The 19,230-nt window shown below is 40.0% G+C and overlaps 1 protein-coding gene across 1 annotated transcript in view; it reads right to left on the bottom strand.

The window, feature by feature from the left end:
• The window catches only part of schip1 (schwannomin interacting protein 1), a 225,294-nt gene that overhangs the window by 194,363 nt on the left and 11,701 nt on the right, over positions 1 to 19,230 (bottom strand). Inside the window, exon 5 of the mRNA XM_040009278.1 lies at positions 18,745 to 18,886. Within this exon, the coding sequence (XP_039865212.1) occupies positions 18,745 to 18,886 (142 nt within the window). The remainder of the gene's footprint in view (positions 1 to 18,744; positions 18,887 to 19,230) is intronic.

The following is a 19,230-nucleotide window of genomic DNA, read 5'->3' as shown; positions in this document are numbered from 1 at the left end:
AGTTGCAAAAGCGAGTTAGAGTTAAAGAATTTGGAGCATGTAAAGACTGATATTAATCTTTAATAGGGCTGTCAAAATTGAGAGCATACAAAATAACTGCTGTATAATGCCCTCCGCTATCTTAGTTTAATTGGTCACATGACTGCATCATATGACATATGACGTGCATCATCGTTTTAGAAAGTCTGCGTTTTCGCTGTCCACACTGCAACGCGAAAGCACTGTTTTCAAATGTATGCGTTTTCAAGAGCGTTTTGAAAACGCAGCGTTTTCCATGAGCGAAAACGAAAATGAGCGTCTCAGTGTGGACGGGAGGCCAAAACGGAGAGAAAACGATGGACGTAGCCTTACAAAGTGCCTCTAAGTCCTAGAAGAGCTCAGGTCAAATAATCAAAATCTACATCTGGCAGACCCTCATCTTCTCCCTGCTGTGAGAAGATCCATTCCCAGCTGCTAATGAGCAAAGCAGGCCCTTTTCAAACGTGTTAACTTTGTAACTGTTTGAAGACACTATCACTGTGAAAAATTAAATTACAGCATTCAGCAGTGCAAACAATATGTCACCACATGAGAGGTTCGTCTCTTCTGCTTCCTTGTAATTTTTTTCAAGTAAAAATTAAATATGTTGTCTGTTCCTTCAAGAAAATATCAGCTTGTCAGAAAGTGATGATTTGCTGCTTTTATGTTTGCTATATCATGGTGACATAGCTGCCATTCTTTTCTATAAGCTTTCATTATAGATATCTACAATTAAGTTACAGATGTATAGAATTGTTGGTGCTGATTCTGACAAGTTGCACTGAGTGACAAATGGGCCTATTAATAATGTTTCTGACGATGTGGTGGTGCAGTGGATAGCGCTGTGTCCTCACAGCAAGAAGGTTCGAGGTTTGAATCCATTCTAGTTCCCTTCTAATCGAATAACCAGAAGAAAATAGAGGATATCCCCTCAGTTCGATTTATATTCTCATTTCTAGACATCTTGAAACATATTTTAAGTAGTCATACTGATGTAGTTTATTACCAACAACAAACAACTGCCACTGCCTATGCTACTAAACACCATTTGTATGTGCTGACAAACAAGTCAGCTAACAAATAGGGCTCATCATAGTGTGTAGAGACACTTGAAATCCCTCAATGAATCACAATCCAACAGACACACCAACATGAAAAGCATGAATTGGCCTTTAAGTGTGAAAAATGATTTTTGATCCACTAACAGCATTTGACAAAAACCATTAAACCAAGATGTCAGATTCACGTTACCCAGTTAAAAAGCTGACAATTCAACACTTCTGTCTCCAACAACAGAGGAATTTCTGCTGATCAAAATCATGAAAAGCTACTGCAAAGATTACTTTTGTCAAACATGAATTTTTTAGTTTTTCCTGAAAGAACTTTGAATGAAACTGTAGCAGCTTTTAGCTAGCTACATCAAAACTACACCCTGAAGATAACTGTCTGTGCATAAGCATGACGTTAACGCTGGTAAAAAAAAAAAAAAAAAGATGACACTACGGACAGGTGAACTCAATTACACTGGTTATTTCATTACGTGTGCTTGGAAATTTGTGGTCCTGGCATTCATGTGGATATCACTTTGACATGTATCACCCAGCTGAATGGACTAAGCACCTACAGTAACTGAAGCTTTCACCATTAGCAAACAAGCTACAGTAATTCCATGGAGCATCAAAGAAACATAATTTGCGCACATACACACTGAAAACATGAAGTCAGATCACTCAGAGAGCGCGGTGCTTCAGCAAAGCCAATTCTTCAGCAGCAATTTGGATGCACATCAAAATCAAATGAGTTCTCCTTTTGTCCACGCTCCATCTCTTTACCAAATGACACCAATGAAAATATACTTCTCTCTAGGCTCTTGCCTTGCAGGAGAAAAACCCATTTCCCATTCTGAGAGCATACTCCATATCCATGGAGATAAATGTCAGCCAGCGACCCTCCGTCCCACTGGGCAGGCTGGACAAAAAGTTGGAGAGGAACTGAAAAGGTGAAGAGGGAAGTCTGACCTCTGGGTAGCCTCCCTCTGGGAGCCACACAGACAGACTGCCTGGACAGAGGAATGAGAGTGAGACGGGGAGAAAAAGAAATGGATGGGGGGGCTGATAAGCCATTTCCCCTTGACATTCAGGGAAGTCCAGGTGCCTGGCATGTGAACAGATTAGGGAACAAGAGAATGCTCCAAGAGAGCGATATCACACACAATTATAATGTTTACTGGATCTCATTTTATGCCTCTCTCTCCCTCCCTCACTCTCTCGCTCTGTTTTGGGTGAACACATGAGCAGGCAAGGTTAGAGCTCTACCTCATGTTGAAGTCTGTTGATGATAGAGATATATCCAGAGGCATGCACAGCACAATCACTGCCATCCATCTAAGAAGAGGCAATGCTTTCATTTGTGCTTGTATGTGTAGTACAAGCAAACACAAATCAAGCCATTCTTGGAAAAGCACAGCAGGTGTGTGTGTGTGTGTGTGCATGCTCATAGTTCCCATCAACTCTCAAGCAACTCTGCTGCCTTTCATTGACCTTCCTTTTTGTCTCTCTGTGAATCAATAGCCTCTGACCGAGCTCAGTCAAAGTCTGAACAGAGAAAATTAAACCAGAGAAGGATGGAAAGACAGCCTGGCGAAAGGTTGTACAGAAGTGCTAGAACTTCTGATCCGCCCACCTAGACCCCAGTAAGAGCTGAACAGAAACCACAGTGAGACAGAGACAGGCTCAAGAGACAGGAAGGCTGATAGATAGAAAGACAGACACTCCTAATCTCTTTTTTGTGCGTCAGAGCTTTGTTTATGCCACAGTATCTAAGAAATCAGATAGTATCCCATTAGTCACAGTGGGCATCTGTTTGCGGTTTGTGGTTGAAATGAAAGATGCGACTCACTGAACATAGTCTGAATATCATTTCAGCTACAATATTCTTTTTATGAAACTCACAATCGCAGGCATAATTTAAGGTAATCCTGCCATTTAGAATGAATTTGTTTGACAACAGGAGAGAAGTATAAATGCCAACTTTCCAGGAAAGTGTTATTACTTATTATTACTAAGTAAAACAGATAATAGAGTGGAACAGCATATAGTCTAACATTTGATTTACCGCTAATAAATGTCACTGGAATAGCTCTGCAGTTTTTAGGTCTAATTTTGTTAGTTCATTATATTCTATGCAATATTCAGTTTTTCTGAAATAATCCGAACAGAGTGTACAAAAAGAAAGTTTTCTGTTTACCCAATTCATGTTTTAAATGAATCTGATTGCCATCTAATATAGCAATAACAGAGAAATAGAGAAAAATAGAAAAAAAGACGATGAAAAGCAGACTTGAATACATTTGGATATAAGTACGAGTGTCCAACTTTCTGACTGGTACTGTAGCTTTAAAGTGTGGGTGTAATGTTGTCCATGGATGTTATGAGTGATTCTTTAAGCTGGGATTCAATGTTTTTTTATATATGGTTCTTGGATGGAGCTAATGTGTTTAGATGAAGTGCAAAGCAACTAGCGAGCACACAAGGCACATGTTTGTTATGGCAAAGAGATCGAGCCCGGATAAATGGGGAGTGTAGTGTCAGGAAAACTAACATGCAGATCATCAGTAAGATTTCTATACTGGATGAGTGCTGATGGAAATGTTCCTCCTCTATCTCTGATAGCTAAAGACAGAGGAAGAGGTGAGGTGTTTTCAGAGGCCAGTAAGAGAGAATGAAAGGCTGTAGTGTGGAGTTGAGAGTAAGGACTTTAAATGTAGAGACTATGGGAAAGGGAGAGAGGGCTGATGTGACAAAAGAGGATGCAAGGGAAGAAGACTTCAAAAGTATCAGAAACAAGTGACTCCAGACAGACCACTGCAAACAGCTGAAGCAGTTGTTTACATTATATTCAAATAAAATGACTTCAGTTTCTCTGCTGACTTTAGGATGCTCTACATTTTTGAACCCTTATTTAGTGCATTCTAATTGTAGGAAATGTAGGAAAAACTCATATAGAGAGAAAAAGAGTCAGAGAGAGATCACACTTGACCCTCTCTTGCATTGTACAGGAGAATTATAGCTCTGTGCAGTGGGAATGCACAGCTGTGCTGAGCTTGTTGCCTCACTCACAGGTTCTGGGCTACATCTTGCTGGTCTGCTGAGGTCTTTCTGAGTGCAATTTGCATGTTCTCCCTGTGGCTCTGCAGATTTCCTGAAGGAGCTCCAACTTCCTCCCACAGCTCAAAGACATGCATCTTAGGTTAATTGGCTATGGTTAATAGTTGACCATCAAGCTGCTCTGTTACCCTCCATGGGTTAAAACGGATATAGCTAATAGATGGCTGTACGAATGTTTGTGAGTATGTGCTTAGTTCCAATCCACTACAGGCTAGCCAGCAGGGAAGTCTCTGGCTCCGAGGGTGTTACTTTTCTATACACAGGGCAACATACATTAAAGATGAGACCTTCTCATACCCATTGTTAGCAGAGAGGCTGCTTACACGTTTACAAAAATGCAGGAAAACAGCAAAACACCCTGGCACGCAGAGGCTTTGGCTCATCTCAGGGTGTAAAAAGCAAAAGGAGCAGCAACCCAGGGAGAGACAGAAGCAGAGGAAGAGAGGAGAGAAAAACTTAATTTAGAAAGCAAACAAGCTGTTCACAGCTTCCTCATCTATAATGCAGAGGAGTAAGCCCCAGTGTTTCAGCAGCAAACAGCAGCAGCAGGATGTACAGATGTCAGCTTGTATCCTGTGTGCATACCTGTAACTCAAAAAGTCTGCAGCATTCGTGCATTCAGATACGAGTTTTGTGCTTGTGTGCAAACCTGCAAGTATGTGCAAGTAAATTTTCGTTCTGTGCAGTGCATGTGAATGTTTCTCATGTTTATACAGAATATATTGGGGGGGGGGGGGGGGGGGCAATCAATGCCTCAGTTCACCCATTTTCCTGCTTACATACGAATACTATGAAAGTCAGGATTTGCAGGCAGGATGGAAAGTCTAATGTAATGCAGCTTCAAACACTGGGAGGGATCACAAGGAACATCACACACTCTGTCACAAAAAACACAAGCCTGCTTTCCAACTCTCATTCTGGCAGGAAGATTACTGAGGGAAACGAGCTTTGGGAGTGAATGAAAGAAGGTAAAAAAGAGAATACAGGTGAGAGAGGGAAAAACTACACACACACACACACACACACACACACACACACACACACACACACACACACACACACACAGACACAGGAATTCAAAAGTTACAGAAAAGAGGGAAATCAGTATCTGTATTAGAAGTGAGGCTTGAGAACTGATAGATGCTGGAAAACTCATCATTCACACAGAGGCAAGAAATGTGTAGCAAAACTTTTGTCCAAAAAAAAAAAAAAAAAAAAGATTACTCCCGACGATATCGCTTTGTCTGGGCCAGAACGGCATTAACTGTTCCCAGTGTTCACAGTTCTCACCAGAATAGGCTGCTGTGCCAGTCGACTGTGTGCTCAGAGAACCGTCTGGGAGATGAGATGCTAAATATAACCATTACATAGCCTCTACACATGCTACTACAGGCACCAGCCCTGCTGTCACTGATACAGCCAACCTACTTCTAACAGGCTGCTGAATTATCTTGATTTCGCTCAAGTGCATTTGGCTACACAGTGAGGTGTAACGGTAAAATGAATCGTGCTATTTTAATGGTGTGTTTTGATATTTATATCCTTGAATGCTTTTAAATGACTTTTATGATTTCTTGAATGAAGACATTCAAGGTTTTTGTATGAATTAAATAAAAAGGTATAACATATAATAATGTGTTATTAATACCTTCTCTGGCAATAATTCCTTTACATATGGCTGTCGGCACCTTTCTTGTATGAATGAGCAATGTGATCCCTTTGCGATGGTAATCAGGCAATACACGCTCAGCCATATTCATTTTCAGCATGGCACAATTCAGAGCTGCATGTAGCAGCGATACAAATAAGCAGGCACAAATATATGACTGTCTTATGCTTTGTTTAGCTTGCAAAGAACAGGATAACTCTGGGGCATGCCTTAAACAACAATTATATGACGTTAATAACATTTTATCTCAACCCAACCCAAAAGAGAGCTCTCTTGTAGCCTGTAGGCGATGGGAAGGGTCAGCGCTCGCATATACGGCAGTACCTTTAAGCAAAAATATGAAAGTGAAAACATTTTCAAGAGTCTACATGCCTTTTGAATTGTGTATAAATGAAGCACTGAGGAACAAGGATGTAAAGGTGACCTCAGTCTGAATGACAAAAGGCTGTCACTTTAACCGATTCACAAAACTAGCTATGTTGAGCCATGTGTGAGAAAGGCTTTAGTGAGCTTTAGAGGTTTCGGCAGGTAGACTTTCTGGCAGAGCCAGGGAAGCAGCTTCCAGTCTTTGTGGTAAAATAAGCAAGTGAAAAAAATATTTCCTCCCCGAAAAAACTACTGCTTTGAGGATCTGTGCAGACTGCTACTATTTATAGAACCAGTTTTGTATCTTTTATGTCTCTGCGGCTTTCAGAGCTTATCTGGAAGCATCATTCTCATTTAAGGTGGTGAAGCATTGTGGGGCTTCTGCTTCAGTGTGCAATGTTTGTCCTCTTTGTGTCAGACAGAGCAGAAAATACAGAGGTGACATTAAAGACATCTAAGAGATAGATACTGGATGCTTTATTGTACCACAAGCAAGAAAGACACTCCTCATTGAAGGTTAACGAGGAGTTAATAAATGCTTGGGTTTGTGCAGGCGGGGCAGCGCTGAATTTCAGAATCTATTTCAACACATGAAATCACCGATCTGCTTCCCTCACACTATCTGAGCTGTATGGCCTGAAATAAAAAATGTCTGGCTGCCCGAGTACACGTGTGCTCCATTTATCAGTATTCTGACCTTGTCCAGCATTGCCACTGCGGAAGGTGCACAAGGCACCAGAAATGATTTAATAAGGTCTCATACTTTTTGGCTGAAATCTGGAGAGAGAAAAGAAAAATGACAGAGTAAAATATAAAAGAGAGTATAAGAGCAAAAGAAATGAAAGTTACAAAAGTCACAATGTGAAATAGAGCTGGAAAAGCACACAAAAAGAAACATCATCTCATGCTCTTCACATAATAGTTTTGCAAATCTTTAATCATTTTCAATAGCCTTGGGCTACTCATGCATTAAATTTGTTATTTCATTTTGGAAGTGCAGATGTCACTTTTACAAAAAAATAATGTGTTGTTTTGCACTAAAATGCAGTTTTTGAGTAAATGAAACAAAAAAAAAAACAATGAAGCTAAAAGATAATGACTATTTATATGAGTGTGTGAGTGTAATAAGAAGTAACAGTGCTTTTAAATGCAGCTAGCTGTCATCCTTCTGTCTTCCTTTTACTTTACACTGATTTACTATAAAGTCATTTTCATCATCAGCAGGAATGACTAAACACTGACTTAGTTAAAGGAGTAAACAATATAATGGGGGGGGGGGGGGGGGTGTCAAATAAAACTCCTCCAGAGGATCCGCCGGATACTCAAAATGCAATCTCAAGACTGCTACGTGGTATAAGGGTAACAACTTAACCAATTTAAAGAGTTCTTTGTGGCCAGAAATTGAAAAATATTTTTATCTTTGAAACATTTTTCTCCCTGAAAACTGCATAAAAATCAATTTATCACCAAAGGTTTTTATCTCTTCATCCCTCAGACAACCTCTTATGCATGTAAGCTAGCTTCTCACTGAATATGTAATAATGATGTATCATCCTAATTTTTATGCTACAAAATGAGGTAACACTGCATGAAATTAACTTACTCTCACTTTCTCTCTCTCTCTCTCTCTCTCTCACACACACACACACACACACACACACACACACACACACACACACACGCCTTGCTTACTATACACAACAGATCCTGAGAAAAGTGAGCGCTCGGGGTGTGACTGATTATATATATATGTATATATATGTTTATAATAGGCCTGCTCTGTAAATGTCAAAATATACATTACATAATTATGACAAACTCTGGGTTAATAACAATGAAACCACACAGGTTGTAGCTGGCTAGAAAAAAAGGAAATGAGACGTTATATTTTATATGGCCATGATACATGTGCAATAATAGGCTTCTTATTAAATAAAAGAAAATGGAAAAATATGAAATGAAAATAAAGTTTAACTTTAAAAAATACATATATAATTAAAAAACAAGGATCTTTTGTACATCAGAGACGTGAGGTTTCACTCACTCTGCAGCTCAGTTAGAGCAGATGCCATTGTCTCTCTTCTGTCAGTGTTTGTTTACTGTCTTTCTGCCACTTACATTATTGTCTTAGTATCGTGGGTTTGATACTAATTCTGCTCATCTCTCTGTTCACTGTTGACAAGAAACAGCATCTGCTAAATGACAGCAGGGGGAGAAACATGAGCTCATTCTCACAGTAAATGTTAAAACTGTAAACAGTAAACCTCTCTTCCTCTCTCCACACATACCACACCATGACGATCACACAGACTGAACAGTAACTCATGAATAGTCATTAGCCACACACACAGCTATAGACCCAGAGTGTCTCGTTTTTGCTATCACCAAACAAGCTTTGTGAAACTGCTCCACAAAGAGGATACCTGGTTCCGCTTCGAGAAATCGATAACATACTTACAACCACCGGTGGCAATCATCCAGTCAAAGAACCCAAAATGTCAAGGATCTTTCTCCCAAGTCATTAAAAAAAAATCCATGTTGTTATTTCACAGTGTGATTCATTTTCTGCTGGTTTGGTGGTCACCAAAGCAGTGGACATGTCCCTAGCCACCTCCTCTAGATCAGTCTGCAAAGGGATACAAAGACTTGCTCTATGTTGTTTTAGGTTTGCCTGAGGATCTCATCCCTGTTGGACAGGCCTGAAATGCTGACACAGTGACTGTGATCAGATATGGAAGGAGTTATTTGCAGAGGTCTAGAAACTGTCACTGACTGTACAATCAAATGACTATCAATGACTACGGAACTCACACTGCACAGAAACTCTGGCAGGTTTTATCTACTGATGAACAGCCTTTATTTATGTCATCTATGTCCTCACAAATGCTGGCTGGAAAGATAAGATGGTAATGTTACTTTGTATATTTCTAATATAAATGGAAAGCCAGAAAAAGGTAATGAAATGAAGTCTAACACACTCACAACGAGCAGACGACATCTGTCCTGAAACTCAGTTTCATATCACGGCTTTTCTCATGTTGAACCACAACATGTAAAAACTGAGTAAGATTAGAACAAGCTATCAGCTTACACTAGTCTACGTTTTTTTCCCCCATAATAAATAAAATCATCATTCAAAATATGCATTTTGTATTTGCTTGGGTTATCTTCGTCTAATATTGAAAGTTTAATGACTTAAAAACCGTAAGTGTGCAAAAAAACAAATATATCATGGAGAGGGAAAACGGTTTTTCATGGCACTGTACTGTCAAAATGTTAAATAAGTATGTGTCTCACAAGTAATATTTGTCATTTTCTTTCACACTATGCTGTTAAAATAACGTGACTTGCACCACCAAAAGGCAGATAACCTTTGCATTTCCTGTTCTGGTGCACTACATTACCAAATAAAATAAGTTTGCTTGTGGAGATATCCACAGACATAAATCACAAGTCACAACATGCCACCTTGACACAACATCTTGACCTCCCCGGTTGGGCTTGCTGGGCTCTAAATAATTTCAGGCCAGTTTTTTTGTGAACTGAAATAGCTCTGCTGTGCTTTCCATTAAATATGATGTATATGTGTTTCATATTAACTCTTATCTCTCCGTGTGTCTATATATCTCTTTTAAACTGTTACACAATGAAGAAAGATTAAATATTATCATATGAATTGACCATAAACAAATAAAAAAGTTAACAATTCAGAATTAAAACTCAACTATTTAACAAACACAAGTGTTAAAATAAAAACTTTGATATCTTGGAAATGGTAGCCAATCGTCTATTTTAACTGTCATATTTGAGCACCTCAAAATCTTTTTAAAAAAATAGCTCACCTCTCTACCTCTCAAGCAGATAACGTCTGAAAAATTGTTGACCAGCGTAATAAGAGATCTTTTGAAAGCAGAAAATTGGACTGCTGAACTGCTCAAGCTTACAGTCAGCCAATTAACATTTCAGACATACCACAAATCCATCTCATAATCTGAGCGTCTGGTTGTTGACGACTGAGGTGATAAATCACATGCAGTGACCCCACTCAGCTGGACATTAAGTGATCTGGCAATTCTGCCCAATTCTAAAATTAGTTGACCGTTTCAGATATCGGGCTTACACACCTCAGCTGTCTGCCTCACCTGGCACCACATTGTTTAATTCCTTCATTTGGGGCAGCGCTTCATTCCCAAACCAAAAAGGGCAGTCTGTCACCTGACTTGGAAATCATCTCATGTCAGATTTTAAGTAGCTTATACTAGTATTGCCTTGAACATAATACAGCATTTAAAAAAAAATCATTTTAACAAATAAATATTGTTAAAGAAATGCTCAAGAAATATGATTATTTCAGAAGATCATATATAAAAGGAGTAATTGGCACTTTAAAGAATCAGAATGACTCTCCTTTCTCTTATTTCAAAGGATAGTGGGTTAGTGAGCAAAATGCAGATGGAAAAATAAAAGCAAAAGACGAAGCAGCTGGAAGAAGTCACAAGAAGAAGAGAATAAAGCAAAACCTCAAGGAGGGCGAAAGCTAAGGACAGACAAAAAAGGGAACGAGAGCGGAAAGATATTTGGTAGCTTGTGCAAAGTATTGGAAAAAGTATATAAGCAAGCTAGTCTGGCTCGGGACAGACAATTTTAATTTCACAAAACATTCCCACTATTTGTATCTTGCAAACAAATTACATAATGCAGATGAATCAGCATGAAACTGGCACAGACAGTTAACAATTAAGTAGCATTAAGAAGCAGCATTAGGAAACACAACAAAGAACAGGATGGATTAAAGGATAAATGCAAATGGATAAATGAGAGAAAAGCTTCAACTTGAAACCCAACAAAGGGTCCGTTAGGTAATATGAGATTTACCACAGCATTAGAAGACAAAAAAATATGGAGGCACTGATTTATACAAACTGGAGCTAAGTGAGGGTTACATAAGTTTGTAGCAAAGACTGAAAGTTCTCACCTTTCTAACTATATTTTTTCCAATATGCTTGCAATCTTGATTGACAGGCTGGAGGGCTGCAGGAAGTCATTTGCATAAGTAAATAAGGACATTCTGAGCAAGTTCACTGTTACCATGGTGACGCTAGAAGACTGTGAGGACACATTTGGCCCATGTTTAAACTGCTACAGGGGAAACTAGACAGGTGCTCTGTATGTGAGTGCACATTATACACATGCACATACACATGTATGTATGGATCCGGTCCACACATACACACAGCTCTATTCAGTACAGTTAGTATGAATGCATATGCAAACACAAGCGTCTTCACAGAAGCTTCAAAGATTTAATAAACTATTATAGACAAATGCAAAACTTCAAAGCAGAGTCTCTTTGCTGAGAAGATTTCTGACCTAACAATAGCATGCTTACAGCCCGACAACATTAAAGCACTTTATATTCATCAACTCGTACACATGGTCTGCATAAGAAAAAGGTGTTTGATCCAGAGGAATCTTAGATCTTTGACTTCTTTAATGTGCTGCTTTATTTATTTATTTGTGATGCAGTGAAAACTATTGGTGCATAATGTATGCATCAAACAAAAGGGCAACGCCTTGCCCCTTCATTCCTAACTCTCTGATCAAAAAACACGAGAAAGGGCAGACTGAGCTGTCAGAAACTCACACAGAGGACATCGCCTGAGCGTACCTGAGCGAGCTTCACACACCCAGCCACATTTTTATGATATTATTCGTGTGTTGTCACGAGTGTCAATGTTACAATACCGGATGAATGAGTAACTCTTAACTCTGCAGAAGCTACCATAGATCTCACATTTTTCAGTATGTTATCTTGTCTCGAAAACACTGACACAGAATCAACTGAGCCCTGAAGCAAGAAAGTGGAGAATGAGAAGCTTTTGAGGAGTTCTTCAAAAAAAATCTCCTGCAATTTAAGTTTAACTCTGGCAATACAGAAATAAAATTACACATTTTACATTTATAGCTAAACCAATTGTGTTTAGGTATAAAGCAGGGAGCATGATGGATATGTTCTATGATTACAACATATCCATCATGCCGTGCTGACACAAGACTACGCTGGTTGCCGCTCATTTGTATACTTCTTTTGAAAGGTGCGCCTTGACAAATACGCCAAAAGTCAATTAAAGTACACAGATTGTGTAAAGACAACCACTACAAAATTGCCAGAGACCATGTCTCCTTAAATGGCCAGAGAGCATTTCATTAAGAGTAACTTTTATTGAACTCCCGCTTAAACTGCTAAAACGCTGTCGGAGGAAGGATGAGCAGCTTGCCACTCTGTTAGCGCACATACTAATGAGGCAAACAGCAGCTAGCTGCCACAGCCCGGACTTTATGATATCAGGGAGGTAACTCTAGTTTAACAGTCATTGACTGGCACATCATTCCTTTCTGCTTGACTTTCTTGGTCGATGAAATAAGGACTGTGGGTAATCTGTAGTGAACTCAAATAACAGGAGAGAGATTATTATTGAAAGCAGAAAATCAATCTTTAAAGAATCAGTTTTGTGACAAACTCCAGAACATGGGTGGATAAGTGTTTGTAAAAGCTCCTTTTTTCCTAAGAACGTTTTGTCTCACTTTTAGATATGCACCCATTTGATTTTTACCCCAGACTCCCTCTCCTCTGTAAGGACAACTGTCTGCACTTCTCCTCAGCCGTTCTCGCTGTGCAGTGTATTGCAAACACAGCAGGAGTGCTGTCAGAAGAAGATTATAATGCATCTGATCGGGTCAATGGACAGTAATGATAGATGGCTCCTGAACAGAGGGGAGTGGAACACGTAAATGGTGGGTTAAGGGAGACTGAGAGAAAGAGAAGTGGTAGTGAAAGGTTAGTTAGAGGCTGCACTATTTGTGCAGGTCAGAAAGGAGATCAAACCCCAGCTCTACCCCTCCCATTTGCTGTCCCCGCTGCTCTTTACACTACTCTTCTCTCCTCAGGGGATCTCGTTATGGAAGACTCATTGGCCTTGAGAACTGAGCCTATCAGCGTATGTGATAGGCTAAAGAGTGGGACAAAAGAGGGGGACAAAACATCATGCTTAAGAGAAAGAGCGTAAGCAAGAGTGAGAAAACAAAGTGAAAGAGAGAGAATGAATGCATGATGGGAAAAAAAACTGGGACCTGCAATAGAGGGGGGGAAAGAGCAATCGGAGAAAAGGTGTGAGTGCAAAGAGAAGTGTGCTGAAATGAACAGTAGAGCATATAGCCTTAGGTACCAGATTGTTATTACTGCTGCAGATGGTTTGGAGATGCTTTCAGCGGATTTATGTTGTGCTATAGTATATATATGTGCGTGCGTATGTGTGTGTGCCACATCTCTGTCTGTACGTGACTACATGTGAGCACGCATGCCACTATATGCTTGTTTAGTTTAAGTAATGTCAGCTAAATGGCATGTTTTCTAGATAAATAACCAATTAGAAGCTTGTGGGGCATTTGCAGTGAGCTACAGCATCTAATCAAATAGCTATACACCAGCTGTAAACCATTGCTCTCATCTAAATGCTGCACACAGCCTGCTTTAAATATCCAATCAAGCGATTCAAGACCATGTGCTCACAAAAAAAGGAAATGCAAAAATAAAAAGTGAGGACTCCCTTTTCCCTCACGATACTTAGCGTTTTTCTCCTACTTCTGGATCGACATCCATTTTGCTGCCTGTCTCTTGTTCATTTGTCATCTTTTTCCTCATTTGTGTAACAGCTTTCATTGATTTGTTTTGGAAGGGCTTTAATGTGCCACTGAAGACTGTTGCTGTGTTTATATGTGTGTACACAAGCTGATGTGAGCATGTAATTACGAGTACTTTTCCAGGTCCACGGATGTAAGAGTTAACATCTACCTCGTATGAAGACATAGAAACAGCGACAAAGAAGGAATCAGACACTTTGACTGACATATCTGTGCCCGTGCATACACTTGATCTCAAACCCACACAAATGTAGAGTCATAAAGGCTTCAAAGGCACAGTTATTATCGTCATAATCACTCCAAAATCTGCCGCATCTTATCTACCTTCTAACTCCTAATCCTTTCAGATTTTCAGTCATCCATCATTCTCTTTCTGCCTTTGGAGAAATTAGCCTTCTCTTCTCCTCATTTTATCTCACTGTCACATAGCCAAGATGAATTTTTAAGATAGCTTCCCGCTGGGCATTCACAAAATCAGTGGCTATTTCACAGCTTCACTTATAAGCTTAGTCTTGTGCATGCTGTGCAACCCACATTGTTTATAAGTATGCATAGTTTCTAGACTTAAGGCAAACATTGACTACAAATCCTTTTTATTCAAGAACTAAAAACATTTCTTGCATTTAAAATTATGTTAGCTTGTCCGATTACTTTTGAACCTCAGAAAATGGAGGATGATGTATAAATATGGCTGTAATTAAAAAGGAAAGTCAGCACTTCAATCACATGCAGACTGCTTGATTTAAAAAGCACTGTGGTGGTGTACAGATGCAAGCTACAAAACTCTCAACAAATTATGCACCTAACTGTAGATGAAGCACATTCATTTTAGTCCATCTCTGTGTGTATTTCAGGGCTGAACATTCTTCTTGAGTTTATATTTTGCACAAGCAATCACATTTTCTTCCCTAACGGATACAAATGCAAGAGTTAGTGTCTCTCAGGAAGCCAGCTGAGCCTGGGCCTGTTTTGACAGTAAATAAGCTAATAGGCAAATGTCATGGCTATTAAATGAGTTAAACCCAATCGATGTCAACTCTGGAGCAGAGGTGTATAAATTCAATTCAAATGAGACACCAACTGACACCAATAAAACATTTGTTAGAATTTGTCAGGAGAAACACCAAGGGATGTGTGCGCGCGCGTGTGTGTGTGTGCACGGCAGGGGGAGGGCATAGGGTGCATTTGTGAATGTGAATGTGTAACTGTGCATGGAAAGGCAGTGGGAGGGAAAGCAAGGGATGACATATAGAGTGAGGGTGGGGAAAAGGGATTAAGTAGGGTAGAGGTGGAGGCATAGATGAAGACGTCACTTTGCTTTGGATTCTTGGCGGTGAGAGATGAGAGAGTGATCTCCCACGCAGGCTACAGAAATGCTTACAGTGACACTTTCCCTCCACCTGGGCTGAACAAAAGGAAGGGGAAAAGTGCAAACATGTCACAGAGCCAGGAGGAGATCAATGTCCACTAACACAGTTAGCAGACAAGCAGCCATGGACGCACAAGCTGAATGCAGCTATAGAGGATGTTATGTAATTTATCTTTTTTTTAATACAGTCAGCTCTGCGCTTTTTATTCTTTTTCATCCTTCTCCTCACAATCCTATTCCCCTCTTAACTATACATCACTTAAATCATTTCATCAGGCAGCCCACCAGCTGTATCTTTTTCTCTGCAATGACAGCAACCGAGCTGAAGCGTTTTATCTCCATTCTCATCTCAACACTTTGGCTTTGATCTTCGGTTTGTGCGACTGAACGAACCTCACCAAACCATCCCAGAGGGCCACACTCTGCTGTGAATCATGGGGATCTAATCGTGCAATCAAGTCAGCACATATAGATGCTCAAATGTAAATGTACACATAAACTTTTTAAAGCATATTTGAAATGCAGAACAAACTGTACAAGGTACCTAATACTAGTCTACAATTATGGTCAAATAAAGCAGGGAGCACAGAGACATAATTTGTTTCCAGCTTGCAGATAATGTTCTGTTATATATCACTGAATTAGCATCTCTGCTTTCACTGCTCCACGCGACCTCATCAGCATTCAAAAGTGAAGCTAATCAATTCCCAGGTAAGCTCTCAAATTTGCCCAGATATGTCTACTTACAGAATGTTAGTTTAGCCCGAAGGCTGGTAGAAACATGACTTGTAATAGTATGGTTTTGCCTTCAGCATGTTAAGCACTTTGGTGGACACCAGTGTTTTAAGTACTGTTTCTGGAAGTTAAATAACGATTGATAACTGCATGCTTAATATGGAGTATACTCAGGCCAGCTCAACAAAAAAAAAGGTTTGTTGTTCTGAACCTGACAATTCATGTGGTCAAGGAAGTCAGTGGAGTTGACCAGGAAGCAGAAAACCAGAGACTGAGATTTTTTTAACTTTGAATAAAATATATATATAAATGTGTGTGTGTGTGTGTGTGTGTGTGTGTGTGTGTGTGTGTGTGTGTGTGTGTGTGTGTGTGGTGCCCCCAAGGGGGATCATCTGGAGAAAAAAAGATGTGTTTCATGACAAACAGCTGACTATCCTTGGCAGGAAAGGTTCATTTACTGATCCTCAAACGTCCATGTTTTAATTAATACAAGTGTATGGGCTAAGTGGAGGTGAAGTCATCATTACATGACGCATGGGCTATGTGTAGCAACCAGTCAGTTGTGAGCCTGTGTGCCAATCAGAAGTTTTAAAAAAAAGAAACATAAAATGGAAATATTCAACTGTAGTACAAGTACTTGAAATTTGTTTTATCTGGATAAACCCCTTGAGATGTAACATCTTGTTTCAAGGAGGTCGAGAGAGCTGAGGGTCTGGGAGGTACTGGGAAGGTGAGCTTGAATCTAGAGGTTTTCCAATGTTGGAAGAAGTAAAGAAGGAAAAATCACAGTGCTGCAGTGTCTCTTCTATGTGTGTGTGTTCATGCATATTTCATGGAACTATGATATTGAAGTATGTTTGAACCTCCCCCTCCCCTACAGGCCAGCTGCAAGGTCCTTCAAGCCCACATGAGCCAACATGAAGAACCACACAAACATACATGCACAAACACACACACACATAGTATGGCACCCTGGCCTTATGCTGATGAATGTCTGTCCTTCAGCGACCACAAGAGCCACAGCAGAGTGATACAGTCTGAATGAGGACAGGCGAAGCAAGAGAGAAAAAGATGCAGAGAGAGTGGTGACAAGACAGAGAGGGGAAGAAAAAAAATGGAGTTAAGAGTGTAGTGTGCTGTGGGCGGAGGTGCAAGAGGAGGCAAGGCAAGGCGGTACAGAGGGCAAAGGTTCAGCACAGCTTGTCCAACATTACTCCACCAAAATAGAGCTTCAAACTGAAAAAGGTAAGGCAGATTGGGGAGTGAGTGACTCACAGTAAACACTCTCAGCAAAAGTGAGTGTTTAATCTCAAAAGATTTTTTTTTGTAAACTTTACACCATTCAATTTGAAGTAGTGGAGGAAAAGACTGACTAAGCGTTACTTAACAACAGTACACCAGCAGCCCCAGCGTGCATAGGTGTGGGCTGCTTGGTGATATTACAAGTATTTCAATTGTTCAGTCGATGTGAAATAACATTAACAGCCACAATTAAGGTAAAAGTATTTAACTCGATTCAACGTCTCCTCTAATTGTATAACAATTTATTATAATATAGGACTAAAGTGTAAGTAGCATAATACAGTCCATCGTTTTCATGAGTCCAGCATATTTTAACATAAAATTTGCAAATAAAAAAATATATTTATTTATTAAATATATTGCAATAGTGAAGAGTAACATACTTGATTTTCAAGAAGAGAGGGGATTCTTTGTCATCCTGGTTTTTAAGTTACAGCAAGTTTCTAATTAGCGAGACACTTTGCTGCTGTTTAATGAACAACAAACTCTTTCAACCAGAACAAACAACCTAATAAACAAAGCACATGCACACACTCACTGAGTCTCACCAGGATACTAGCCCATCTGTTTGCTAAGGGATTCTTGCTTCCTCTAACACTGCTTAAAAAGAGAGTGGGAAACAAATGCAACCCACACACACTAGTGAGTACGGAGACATGACATCATTTTTTTTCCTGTGCTGAGTCTCTGCAAAGAACGTGGGCAGGAGTGCGCGGGTAGCTTGTGTGTGTGTGTGGCTCAGTGTGATTACTAAACTGTGAGAGCCGACACAGACTGGGGAATCAGCGCAGCAGACTAATGTGCGCGCCTCTGCGTCCGCATGTGTCACTTAGAAGTTGAGGCGATCTAAAGGCATCTTTTTTTTTCATCTCTGCAATCATCCCCTTATCTCTGCATCTGCTTCTGACTGTCTTTGTTCTTTTCTCCTTGTCTTCTCGCTGTTTATCAGCTGCTGCTTATGCAGTTATTTTTTTTTCTCTGGCTTTTGTTTGGCTGCCATGCCCTGTGAGCATTGTTTAATGCTCCCCCACATTCCCTGAGGAGATTGGGGGGAGTGTGGGGGTAAGATGGGGGAGGACAAGGGCATAGGCACTTCATTAATCAATCAACCAGCTTTGAAAATTTACCTAATTAACGGCTAATTACAGATCTGGGCACAGTGCCAGCTGGCATCCCATCCACCTACACCCCTGCAGTCCCCCAAATGACACTAGAGGTAAACATCCCTCCCTCGCTCCCTCTTTTTTACTCTCGTCTTTGTTAGTCTACCCATCCATGCATCCTCTCCCCCCATTTGTTATTCATTCTCTACTGTAACAACAGATCACCGCTGATCACTCACTCAAGACATCTCTGAGCACTTGGCTCATTCTCATGTCACACCATATGGCTGTCTGATTTTGTTTTCGCAGTCTCACCGGTGAAATATTGGTGGTCATCACAGGTTCCTGGAGGCTCTCTGAAGGCACAGTCTCTCTCCAATGATCATTGGTTCGGTTCTTGTCTTGTGCTTGCCAGCTCTCTCTACGGGACATAGTGGCACGCCAGGCACGCTGGATCCTGGTGACATAAGTCAGCAAAATGTATTTATTGAGACATCTTGCATTTTTTTTTAAAAAAGGGTGTTAAATTTTGGAGTTCCTCGTGAAAGGAAATGGTTTTGCTGAAACTTTTTAGAAGCCATGTTAAGTATTTGCTTCAAGGATGTTTGATGAACGATTGTTGGAGTGATAGCTGCTGAGCATAAAATACACAATGTTGTGCTGCCATAACCAAAGGCAAGCAAGTGTTGTTTTTTCTTACTCACTTTAAAAATAAGAAAAATAATGTAAAAAAGACAACAACATTCATTGGACACTTCATTAGATATATGGCTAGTGCAGAGTCGGACACCAATCTGTCTT

This window comes from Simochromis diagramma, unplaced genomic scaffold (assembly GCF_900408965.1).
Source record: "Simochromis diagramma unplaced genomic scaffold, fSimDia1.1 OVJJ01000344.1, whole genome shotgun sequence".
In the NCBI taxonomy this organism is placed as follows: Eukaryota; Metazoa; Chordata; class Actinopteri; order Cichliformes; family Cichlidae; genus Simochromis; species Simochromis diagramma.
Note: the sequence above shows the minus strand (reverse complement) of the source record. Positions and strands in the feature narration are given on the sequence as shown.